We start from the raw sequence: 12,752 nt of genomic DNA on the forward strand, positions 1-12,752 counted from the left end.
CAGAGAATTCCACACCTTCACCACTCTCTGACTGAAAAAGTTATTCCTCATCTCCGTTCTAAATGGCCTACCCCTTATTCTTAAACTGTGGCCCCTTGTTCTGGACTCCCCCAACATTGGGAACATGTTTCCTGCCTCTAATGTGTCCAATCCCCTAATTATCTTATATGTTTCAATAAGATCCCCCCTCATCCTTCTAAATTCCAGTGTATGCAAGCCCAATCGCTCCAGCCTTTCAACATACGACAGTCCCGCCATTCCGGGAATTAACCTAGTGAACCTACGCTGCACGCCCTCCATAGCAAGAATATCCTTCCTCAAATTTGGAGACCAAAACTGCACACAGTACTCCAGGTGCGGTCTCACCAGGGCCCGGTACAACTGTAGAAGGACCTCTTTGCTCCTATACTCAACTCCTCTTGTTACGAAGGCCAACATTCCATTGGCTTTCTTCACTGCCTGCTGTACCTGCATGCTTCCTTTCATTGACTGATGCACTAGGACACCCAGATCTCGTTGAACTCCCCTTCCTCCTAACTTGACACCATTCAGATAATAATCTGCCTTTCTATTCTTACTTCCAAAGTGAATAACCTCACACTTATCTACATTAAACTGCATCTGCCATGTATCCGCCCACTCACACAACCTGTCCAAGTCACCCTGCAGCCTTATTGCATCTTCCTCACAATTCACACTACCCCCCAGCTTAGTATCATCTGCAAATTTGCTAATGGTACTTTTAATCCCTTCGTCTAAGTCATTAATGTATATTGTAAATAGCTGGGGTCCCAGCACCGAACCTTGCGGTACCCCACTGGTCACTGCCTGCCATTCCGAAAGGGCCCCATTTATCCCCACTCTTTGCTTTCTGTCTGTCAACCAATTTTCTATCCATGTCAGTACCCTACCCCCAATACCATGTGCCCTAATTTTGCCCACTAATCTCCTATGTGGGACCTTGTCGAAGGCTTTCTGAAAGTCGAGGTACACCACATCCACAGACTCTCCCCTGTCAATTTTCCTAGTTACATCCTCAAAAAATTCCAGTAGATTTGTCAAGCATGATTTCCCCTTCGTAAATCCATGCTGACTCGGAATGATCCCGTTACTGCTATCCAAATGCTCAGCAATTTCGTCTTTTATAATTGACTCCAGCATCTTCCCCACCACTGATGTCAGACTAACTGGTCTATAATTACCCGTTTTCTCTCTCCCTCCTTTCTTAAAAAGTGGGATAACATTTGCTATCCTCCAATCCACAGAAACTGATCCTGAATCTATAGAACATTGAAAAATGATCTCCAATGCTTCCACTATTTCTAGAGCCACCTCCTTAAGTACCCTGGGATGCAGACCATCAGGCCCTGGGGATTTATCAGGCTTCAGTCCCATCAGTCTACCCAAAACCATTTCCTGCCTAATGTGGATTTCCTTCAGTTCCTCCATCACCCTAGGTTCTCCGGCCCCTAGAACATTTGGGAGATTGTGTGTATCTTCCTCAGTGAAGACAGATCCAAAGTTACGGTTTAACTCGTCTGCCATTTCTTTGTTCCCCATAATAAATTCCCCTGTTTCTGTCTTCAAGAGACCCACATTTGCCTTGATTCTTTGTCTCCAGCTAATAGATCCCAACTCTTGATTCCCGGAACTCTAACCTCACAGCTACAACCCCGCTTCCCACACCCCCTGCCCCCAGCACCCTCTCCGCCCTGCTTCCAATCCCACGATCCGGCGCCGTGTACCGGCCCAGCTCCCAGTACCACTACTTACCATCCTCTACTCCACCCTCACGCCGCAACTCGTCTTCCCATATTTCTCTACCCACACTACGCTCCAACCCCCTAGTTCCCAGCGCATATTTGGTACCCTCCCTGTGGCTGTGCCACCCGAGCTCATACCCCAAGTCCCTTCCTTCTGCAGCCGGACTCCAACCCCCAGGCCCCCCCCCCCCCCCAGCTTTCTTCCTCCCTGCCCCGGCCGATTTTCCAGTCTAGACCCGTTGCCGATGGCGCTATAACCGGCAGCCGATTCCTGCCAACACTCGTTTCTTTCGCTCGCTCACCCTGACCACTTGCTCGGGCTCCGGCCATCTCCCGGTGACCAGCTCTCGGCCGGCACTCGGCTCCTTCCTATCCTCCTCCGCCATCTTCCCTCGGACTGGGCAAACTCAGTCCCCGCTGCGCAAGGCCCACCCCGCCGACACTTCGCGACCGTTTTCCGGCTGAGGCTGTCGACGCTTTACGGCAGCTGCCCAGACTGGGGGAGCATGGTCCGCGCGCCTATCGCCACCTGTCGACAGCCAAACGTTGACAGCTGTGCTATAATAATCGAAGATGGACAAAATACTGGAGTAATAGGCAGCATCTCTGGAGAGAAGGAATGGATGACGGTCAGTGTCGAGACCCTTCTTCATACTGAGAGTCAGGAGAGAGGGAGTCCAGAGATATGTAACGGTAAGGTGTGAAAACGACATCAAAGCAGACACTGTTCAACGAAATGTACAATGGTCCATTGTTGGACGAGGGGAAGGTGACAACGAGGCATCCAAACAGTAAAATTAATCAGAAGGACAGTGAAACTAGTTGGAGAACTAGGGCAGGGGAGGGACGGAGGGAGAGGGAAAGCAAGGGTTATTTGAAGTTAGGGATATCAAAAATCATGCCACAGGGTTGAAAGCTGCCCAAGCGAAATATGAGGTGGTGTTCCTCCAATTTGCATTGGGCCTCACACTGACAGTGGAGGAGGTCCAGGACACAAAGTGTGTAAGAAAATAACTGCAGATGCTGGTACAAATCGAAGGTATTTATTCACAAAACGCTGGAGTAACTCAGCAGGTCAGGCAGCATCTCAGGAGAGAAGGAATGGGTGACGTTTCGGGTCAAGACCCTTCTGACTGATGTCAGGGGGGCGGGACAAAGGAAGGACATAGGTGGAGACAGGAAGATAGAGGGAGAACTGGGAAGGGGAGGGGAAGAGAGGGCAGAGGAACTATCTAAAGTTGGAGAAGTCAATATTCATACCGCTGGGCTGCATGCTGCCCAAGCGAAATATCAGGTGCTGTTCCTCCAATTTCCGGTAGGCCTCACTATGGCACTGGAGGAGGCCCATGACAGAAAGGTCAGACTGGGAGTGGGAGTTGAAGTGCTCAGCCACCGGGAGATCAGGTTGGTTAAGGCGGACTGAGCGAAGGTGTTGAGTGAAACGATCGCCGAGCCTGCGTTTGGTTTCGCTGATGTAAAGAGGTTGATATCTAGAGCAGCAGATGCAATAGATGAGGTTGGAGGAGGTGCAGACCTCTGTCTCACCTGGAAAGACTGTTTGGGTCCTTGGATGGAGTTGAGGGGGGAGGTAAAGGGACAGGTGTTGCATCTCGTGCGGTTGCAGGGGAAAGTGCCCGGGGATGGGGTGGTTTGGGTAGGAAAGGACGAGTGGAACAGGGAGTTACGGAGGGAGCAGTCTCTGCGGAACGCAGAAAAGGGAGGGGATGGGAAGATATGGCCAGTGGTGGGGTCCCGTTGTAGGTGACGGAGATGTTGGCGAATGATTTGTTGGACACGCTGGCTGGTGGGGTGGAAGGTGAGAACGAGAGGGATTCTGTCCTTGTTACGAATGGGGGAAGGGGGAGCAAGAGCGGAGCTGCGGGATGTAGAAGAGACCCTAGTGAGAGCCTCATCTATAATGGAAGAGGGGAAGCCCCATTTTGACAAAGATCAGTATGGGAATGGGAGGGGTTAGTTAAAGTGTTTAGCAACCGGGCGATTGCGTAGGCCTAGGTGGACTGAGCGGAGGTGTTCAGCGAAACGATTACCGAGCCTGGTCTCGCAGATATGAGTCTACATATGGAACAGTGGATACAGTAGATGAATTTGGAGGAGGTGCAAGTGAATAATTGTGCTATAATAATTGTCGTGCTGAGTTAATAGTGAACAGAAAAGCAAGAACCTGGAGGTGCTGAAAATATGAAATATATACTGAAAATGCTGAAGATTCTCAGCAGATCGGACAGCTCCTGTGGAGAGAGAAATAGAGTTTGCAGATGATACAAAAGTGGGTGGTTTTGCAGATAGTGCAGATAGTTGTCAAAAATTGCAGCAGGATCTTGATCGGTTGGCCAGGTGGGCGGAGGAATGATTGATGGAATTTAATACAGAGAAATGTGAGGTGTTGCATTTTGGAAAGTCTAACTTGGGCAGGACTTACGCAGTGAATGGTAGGATTCTGGGAAGTGTTGGCACATTGGCCTTCAGTCAGAATATTGAGCATAGAAGTTGGGAGGTCACATTGCAGTTATATAAGATGTTGGTTAGCGTATTGTATTTAGTTCTGGGCACCATGTTATCGGAAAGCTGTTAGGTTGGAAAGGGTGCAGAGAAGATTTACAAGGATGTCGCCAGGACTTGATGGTCTCAGGCTGTAAAATTTCACATGCCAATCGACTTCAAAATACAAGAAGTTTGAAAAATGTTATTTTCATTGCAGAAAATTTGTTCCTGAAAACAATACTTTGATTCAATGAGAGTAGAACATATAATTTATTTGTTGTATTTTTCCACTGGTCTGGTGCTGTGATATTCTGGAATAAAAGAAATAAAATAAAATTGACTGTTGTCAACATCTTTAAAAAAAGTTCTCTCTTGCATACAAAAAAAGACACAATGTGCAAAAATCATTGGGTTAGGCAGTCTCTTGAGAACATGGATCAGTGACATGGATTGACAATACTTTGGATTGTGGACAGTGGGATGTTCAAGGACTTGATAATGGACTTGGATAAGCCACGGTTGCTGTCGACTTCATAAGGAAATGTGTGGAGGACGAGCTAACAGTTTTCTACGCTCACGTCAAATGGGATGCACCCACAATTTCATACATCTCAGTCTCTGATGCAAACATCAGAAGATCCTTCACGTGGATGGACCATCAGAAAGCGGGTCTGATGATGTACATGACCACGTTCTCAAAACCACCGTCAATTAACTGGCCAGAGATTTTTGTGGAGATCTTCAACTTCTCACTAATACTATCTGAGGTCCACAGCTGCTTTGAAAGGATATTCATAATGTCAGTGCCCAAGAAGAGCAAGGTGATATGCCACAATGACTACTGACCAGTGGCAATCACATCCATTGTGATGGTGCTTTGAGAAGACACAATAGATCGTTCTCGCTGGCACACCGCTCTACACTGGACCACTTGGACAACAAGAACATATACATCAGGCGTTGTTCATCAACTATTGCTCAATGGTCAACACCGTTATCCCTACTAAATCAATCATCAAATTCAGAGAATTGGGTCTTTGCTCATCCTTATGCATATGTATCCTCAATATCCTCATCTGCAGACCTCAGCCAGTACGAATTGACAATAACACTTCTTCCTCATTGACCAGCGGCATAGGGTACTTCAAGTCTACGTGCTCAGTACCCTACTCTATTCTCTCTATACCCATAAATAAGTAGCCAGACACAGCAGCAACACCATCTTCAAATTTGCTGGTGATACCACTGTTATTAAATGAATAATAAGTAACAATGAGTTAAGAGTACAGGAGGGAGATCGATAATCTGATTGAATGGGGCCAGATCAACAACTTTGCTCTTAAAGTTAGCAAAACCAAGGAGCTAACTGTTGACTTCAGAAAGGGAAAGCTGAGGATCCACTGACTTGTCTTTATTGATGGGATGGTGGGGAAGAGAGTCAACAGCGAAATTCTTGGACATGAGCATCTCTGCTACCATCAGGCAGGTTCAAGAACAGCTTTTCCCCATCAACCATCATAGTCATGTTATACAGCATGGAAACGGGCCCTTTGGCCCAACTTGCCCATGCGAACCAAGATGCCCCGTCAGCACTAGTCCCACCTACCTACATATGGCCCATAACCTTCTCAACCTACATTTGGCTCATAACCTTCTAAACCTTTCCTGTCCATGGAGCTGTCCAAATGTCTTTTAAATGTTGTGATAGTTCCTGCCTCAACTACTTCTTCTGGCAGCTTGTCCATATATCCATCACCCTCTGTGTGAAAAGGTTGTACCTCAGGTCCCTGTTAAATCATAATTATAATCATACTTTATTAGCCAAGTATGTTTTGCAACATATGAGGAATTTGATTTGCCTTACAGTCATACCAATAAAAAGCAACAAAACACACAAAATACATTTGAACATAAACATCCACCAGTGACTCCTCCACATTCCTCACTGTGATGGAAGGCAAAAAAAAGTTCAACCTCTTCCCTTCTTTGTCTTCCTGCGGTCGGGGGCCTCAAGCCTTCCGTTGATGGGACGATCTTGGCTCCCGTAGCCGGCAGTCGAGCCCTCCGCTTCGGGGCAATCAAGCTCCTGCAGCAGGGAGATCTCAGCTCCCCGTGCCGGGCGATCAGACCCCGAGTCGGGGCTGGTCGAACCTCCTGCAACTTTGAAGCTTCCCGACATCGGTCTCTACCCGAGACTGTGAGCTCCTCAATGTTGAATTCCGCTGGCTGAGGTTGGAGCGTCGATCCCAGGCAATGGATCGCATGCTCCGATAGCAAGTCCACGGCCCCGCGATGGGGCTCAAAGTCAATCTCGAGCAAGGCCGCCAGCTCCATGATGTTAGGCCGCAGAGCGACCGAAGATACGATCCAGAAAACAATCGTATCTCCAGCAAGGTAAGAGATTGAAAAAAGTTTTCCCCAACCCCCTCTGCCACCCCCCACATAAAACAAACCAGAGAACATTAACACATAATTTTAAAAACACACTAAAAATAACAAAAAAGACGAAAAGACAGACAGACCGTTGGCGAAGCTGCCATCGCTGACGGCGCCACCTGGTGGTATCTCTCCTCTCTCATAAGAATCACTGCAAGCAAATGACTGCTTCACCTGAAATGTCTTTTGTGGTCCCTGAATGGAGGCAAGAAATTAGGTTGCATGTCCTCCCATTGCTTGGGAAAGTGCCGTTAAAAGGGAGTAATTGATGGGGAATCCAAGAGGAATGGTTGCCTCAAAATACTTAAAGGGAGTGGAATGGAAAGTGGAATCCTGTCTCCCCTTCGCACCCCCTCTCTTTTCTGTGCCTACCCCACTCTGGTGTACACCTATTTCACCCACTATTCTCCCACCTCTCGCCAGGGTCTTCTCCCTATACCTGGTGATGGGATTTTGTTGAAGCTGGCAAAATTATTTAGAGTGATCTCTTGAATGTGGAGACTGCTGGTGTGGTACTGACCTCCCCAACAGTTATTGGGAGTGGCTGAGTAGGGCATTTCCCCCTGGAGCCTGGGAGGCTGAGGGGCGACCTTATAGAAGTGTATAAAATCATGAGGGGCAAATATAGGATAGACAGTTGTTTCCCCAGGGTAGGGGATTCTAAAAGTAAACAGGTTTATGGTAAGGGGAGAGAGATTTAAAGGGGATCTGAGGGACAGGTTTTTCCCCACAGAGAGGGTGGTGGGTATATGGAATAAGTTGCTTGAGGAAGTGGTAGAGGTAGGAACAATTACAATGTTTAAAAAGATTGGACAGGTACATAGAATATAAAGGTTTGGTGGAATTTGCGCGAAATGTAGGCAAATGGGACCAGCTCAGGTTGGCTTTGACAAGTCGGGCTGCAGAACTTGTTTCCATGTTGTAGGCAACTTTCGACAAACAGCCTGGAAATATGGCCCAACGAGTCGGCTCTGACCAGCGATCACCCCATACACTAGCACTATCATACACATTAGGGACAATTTACAAAAGCCAGTTAACCTGCAAACCTGCACGTCTTTGGAGTGTGGGAGCACCTGAAGGAAACCCACGCTGTCACAGGGTCTCTGGCACTGTACGGCAGCAAATCTACCGCTGTGCCACGATGCTACTGCTAACTTAATATAACTTCATGAAATGTTTCACTAGTATGTGGATCTGGAATGAGGGCTCAATGTTACAAGATTAGTGGACAGTCATTTAAAACGGAGGTGTATAAGTGCTTCTACATGCAAATGAATATTTGAATTCTCTACACCAGAGGAGTGTGGAGACTGGTCATTAACAGTATTTAAATTGGAGCGGCACTGTAGGCAGCGGTAGAGTTGCAAACTTACAGGATACAACTGTCTACCCTATATTTGCCCCTAATGATTTTATACACTTCTATAAGGTCGCCCCCTCAGTTTCCCAAGTTCCAGGGGGAAAAAGCCCTATCAATCCAGCTACTCCTAATAATTCAAGCAACTATGTATCATGCCCCCTCATTCTTCTAAAGAGGAGGTACCCCTAAAATGGGAATGGGTTATGTGGAGCTGAAAGAATGGATAAGAGAATCACAAAAGGAATGACCCCTTCTAGATACTTAAATACCGTTCATACGCATTGGTGAAAGATCAGGGGAGTGAGGGCTATAGGGAACTTATACAGAAAAAGAGGAGAGGCTGAGTCAGCTCAACTATGATGGCAGGGTAAGCGTGAGGGGCCAGGTATCCAAGAAAGATTCTGAATTTCTAACGTTCCTCGTGACAACCACAGTTGTTACCACACCTGCCTTCTTTTTCATCATTACAGATACAAACACTTCTTCCAGGTTCACTTGCACCTGTCCAATTTGTACAGTGTACAAATATTTATTCATATTCATGATACAACTTCTTCAACATTGGGAAATCAAATGCAGTTTAAGTGACTGTTCTGCAGAAAACCTCCATTAAGTCTACAAGACTGGTCCTGAGCTCCAGTTGCCTATCATTTTAAGTTTTTATACCACTTCCACTTTGACCTCTGTTTTTAGTCCCTTACATTGTCTCAACAAAGCTCAAAATAAGCTTACGGATTACCGTTGCAACATATAGTCCTATAATTCTTATTATGTTACTTTTATTTTCCATTCTTTAGACATTATTTACAATGCCAACCTTATTGCTCATCACCAATTGCCCAGGAAAAGATGATGGTGAATCACCTTCTTGACGTGCTGCACTCCTTCTGATAAAGGTCCTGGGGTGTAGAGTTCCATGATCAGCAATTGAGGAACAGTGGTATATTACCAAATCAACATGGTATGCAACCAGAGCAGAATCTGCATGTTAGCGTGTTTGCTTGAACATCACAGTCCTTCTTGGTAGTCAAGACTGTGGGTTTAGGATGTGGAGTTGAGGTGGCCTAGAAAAGTAACATGTGTATTTTTGTAGATCATACACACTGCAGCCAATGTGCATCAATGGTGTTTGCAGTATGGATGGAGTGTCAGCCAAAGTGGGCTGATTTGTGGGGGATGGTGTCAAATTTCTTGAGTTGTTAGAGCTGCACTCATCCAATGTGAATCCAATCATTCTCACCTCACCTCTTGCCCTTTAGTCCATATTTGGTCTGAAGCCAAGTGGTGCTGACAAAACTGCAGTGTTGGGTAGATAGCAGTGTTATAACTGTACTGAACAGTTCGGCTTCAGGTGCAGCTAATTCTGGAGCGCAGATCTTCAGAACGACAGGTCAGATATTGGCTGGTGCCATTGTCTTTACTATATCACGTTTCTTTACATCACATGGAGTGCATCAAAGTAATTTCAGACTGGCTTCATTGATCTTGAGGATCTCAAGAGAAAACTTTTCAAGTTATGAATACCTTAGTGCTCATACATATTGTATGTGATTCTAGAGCTTCCTTCTCCCATTAGCTCTTTAATCCAGGGTAGAGCCATGGAGTCATGCAGCACAGAAACAGGTATTCCGGCCCAACTCATCTTGCCTCCATCTAAGCTAGTCCCATTTGCTCATGTTTGGCACATATTCCTCCACCCTCTAAGTGAAAATGTTGCCCCTCAGGTTCCTATTAAATCTTGCCTCTCTCACCTTAAACCTATGTCCTCTGATTTTTGATTCCCCTAACCTGGGTAAAAGACTGTGCATTCACCCTATTCCCCTCATGCTGTTATAAACCTGTAGAAGATCACCCCTCAACCTCCTACCCTCCAAAGAATAAAGTTCTAGTCTGTTCAACCTCTCCCTGTAGCTCAGCCTCTCTCGTCCTGGCAACATTCCTTGTAAATGTTCTCTGAATTATTTTTAACTTAAGTCCCTTCATCGTATTTTCAGCATCTTTTAGATTTCAATTTCTGTCTACAGCAGGGTGTTCTTGCTGTTTGGCACACGGGTAGTTCTCTGGTGCAGCTTCATCAAGTTCCTCATTTTGTAAGTCTGCCCTGTTGTTCCCAGCATGCCCTTCTGCATTTGTGATTGAACCAGGATTGATTACTTTGCATTGGAAACAAAGTTAGGATTGGCACCTTAAAATTCCTGAACCTTTTGAGCTTAACAATATCTTTCCTATAACATGGTGACCAAAATAAATGGTGAACAAAACTGAACACAATACTCTAAATAACGCCTCACCAATATCTTATACAACTGAATCATGACCTCCCAAATTTTATATTTAATGCTCTGACTGATGAACGCGCTGGTCCCCGACGGGGCTGTGGAGCTAACAAACCGCTCACTACATCGTGCTGATAGAACAAAGGACTCCGGTAAGAGCAAAGGCGGTGGGCTCTGCATCTACATTAACAATGACTGGTGCACCAACCACTCCGCAATAGAGAGCTACTGCTCCCCAGACGTGGAGTACTTACTGCTCAAATGTAGGCCATTCTATCTGCCGCGGGAGTTTACGGTGGTCATCATCATGGCCGTATACATTCCCCCACAGGCTAATGCTAACCTAGCACTAGCACAGCTGCACTCGGCCATCAGTAAGCAGCAGGATGCCCACCCCAACGGTGCCTTCATTGTTGAAGGGGACTTCAATCAGGTCAACCTACGAGCCTCGCTCCACAAATTCCATCAGCACGTGCAGTGCCTACCAGGGGCTCAAACACACTGGACAAGGTGTACACCAATGTAAAGGACGCCTACACAGCTCTCCCCTGCCCACCCCTGGGACAATCCGATCACCTCTCACTGTTTCTACTGCCCGCATACAAACCCCTCATCCGCAAGACCAAACCCACAATAAAGACGGTCAAAATATGGCCCGAGGATGCCACCCTACAACTCCAGGACTGCTTTGATCGCACCGACTGGGACCTGTTTGCACAACAGGCCACCTACGGTTCAGAGGTAGACTTGGAGGAATACGCATCCACTGTGCTCTCCTACATCAACTGCTGTGTGGAGAATGTCACAGTGGGCAAGGAGATAAAGATGTTCCCAAACCGGAAACCCTGGATGAACAAGGAGGTACAGAACCTGCTGAGGGCACGCAACAATGCCTTTAAATCTGGTGACACTTCAGCATACAGTGTTGCCAGGTCAAACCTGAACAAAGGTATTAAAAGGGCCAAAGACACCCACAGGCAACGGGTGGAAGACCACTTCAACACCACGGACACCAGAAGCATGTGGCAGGGTGTCAGGGACATCACTGGCTACAAGAGCAGCCCTGCCTGCCCCCACAACGATATGGCACTGACCAACGAGCTTAACACCTTCTTTGCCCGCTTTGAAACTGGCAAAACCACCTTGAGTGAAAGAACCCCAGCCGAGGCGGTGGGACAGGTCTTGCAACTGAACACACAGGAGGTACAACGCGCTCTGCAAAGGGTCAACCCACGCAAGGCTGCAGGACCGGATGGATTTCAAGGAAGGGTACTGAAGGACTGTGCTGAACAGCTGGCTGAGGTATTCACCAGGATCTTTAACCTGTCATTATCTCTAGCTACGGTCCCCAAGTGCCTGAAGTCGGCTATCATAGTTCCGGTGCCGAAAAAAGCAAAGATCTCCAACCTGAACGACTACCGCCCGGTTGCCCTAACGCCGATAGTCATGAAGTGCTTTGAGAGGCTGGTCCTCTCACACATCAAATCCAGCATCCCTGACTCACTGGACCCACATCAATTTGCATACAGGGCAAATAGATCCACAGAGGACGCCATCTCTCTGGCTCTTCATACTGTCCTGACTCACCTAGAGAGACAGGGCACGTACGTGAGGATGCTATTCATAGACTATAGCTCCGCCTTCAACACGGTCATCCCCACCAAGCTCATCACCAAACTCCACCAGCTAGGCCTCAGCTTGTCATTATGTGACTGGATCCTGGACTTCCTGCTGGAACGACCGCAGGCAGTGAGAATGGGCCCGCACCTGTCCTCCACTATCACCCTGAGTACCGGCACACCACAGGGCTGTGTTCTGAGCCCCATGCTCTACTCCCTCTTCACACACGACTGTGTTCCTGCATTCGACACCAACACCATTGTCAAGTTTGCAGACAACACAACGGTGATCGGGCTTATCACCAACGGGGATGAAACAAACTATAGAGCGGAGGTGCAGAACCTGGCGGACTGGTGCTCGGATAACAACCTGTCCCTAAATACCACCAAGACCAAGGAGCTGATCATCAACTTCCGTAGGTCACATAACGGGGAATATGCCCCGATCTCTATCAACGGGGACAGTGTAGAGAGAGTGTCCAGCTTCAAGTTTCTGGGCACTCACATTTCGGAGGTCCAATAACACTGCTGCGCTGGTCAAGAAGGCACAACAAAGACTGTTCTACTTAAGAACACTGAAAAAGTCTGGTCTACCCCAACAGCTGCTGACGACCTTCTACCGCTGCACCATAGAGAGTATCCTAACGCATGGCATCCCTGTGTGGTACCTCAGCTGCACGGATGCAGAAAGGAAAGCTCTACAGCGGGTAGTCCATAGAGCTCAGAGGGCCATCGGAACACAGCTACCAGACTTGGAGGGCATCTACAACACACGATGCCTCAGAAAAGCCAC

At 47.3% G+C, this 12,752-nt stretch overlaps 1 protein-coding gene across 1 annotated transcript in view; it reads right to left on the reverse strand.

Annotated features, from left to right (window-relative positions):
- ubr1 (ubiquitin protein ligase E3 component n-recognin 1) overlaps positions 1-2,157 on the reverse strand; it is a 155,467-nt gene extending 153,310 nt beyond the window's left edge. Inside the window, exon 1 of the mRNA XM_078406202.1 lies at positions 2,066-2,157. Within this exon, the coding sequence (XP_078262328.1) occupies positions 2,066-2,149 (84 nt within the window). The 5' untranslated portion in view covers positions 2,150-2,157. The remainder of the gene's footprint in view (positions 1-2,065) is intronic.
- Positions 2,158-12,752: the final 10,595 nt, after the last annotated feature.

The sequence above is a fragment of the Rhinoraja longicauda genome, chromosome 10, assembly GCF_053455715.1.
Source record: "Rhinoraja longicauda isolate Sanriku21f chromosome 10, sRhiLon1.1, whole genome shotgun sequence".
Taxonomy (NCBI): domain Eukaryota; kingdom Metazoa; phylum Chordata; class Chondrichthyes; order Rajiformes; family Arhynchobatidae; genus Rhinoraja; species Rhinoraja longicauda.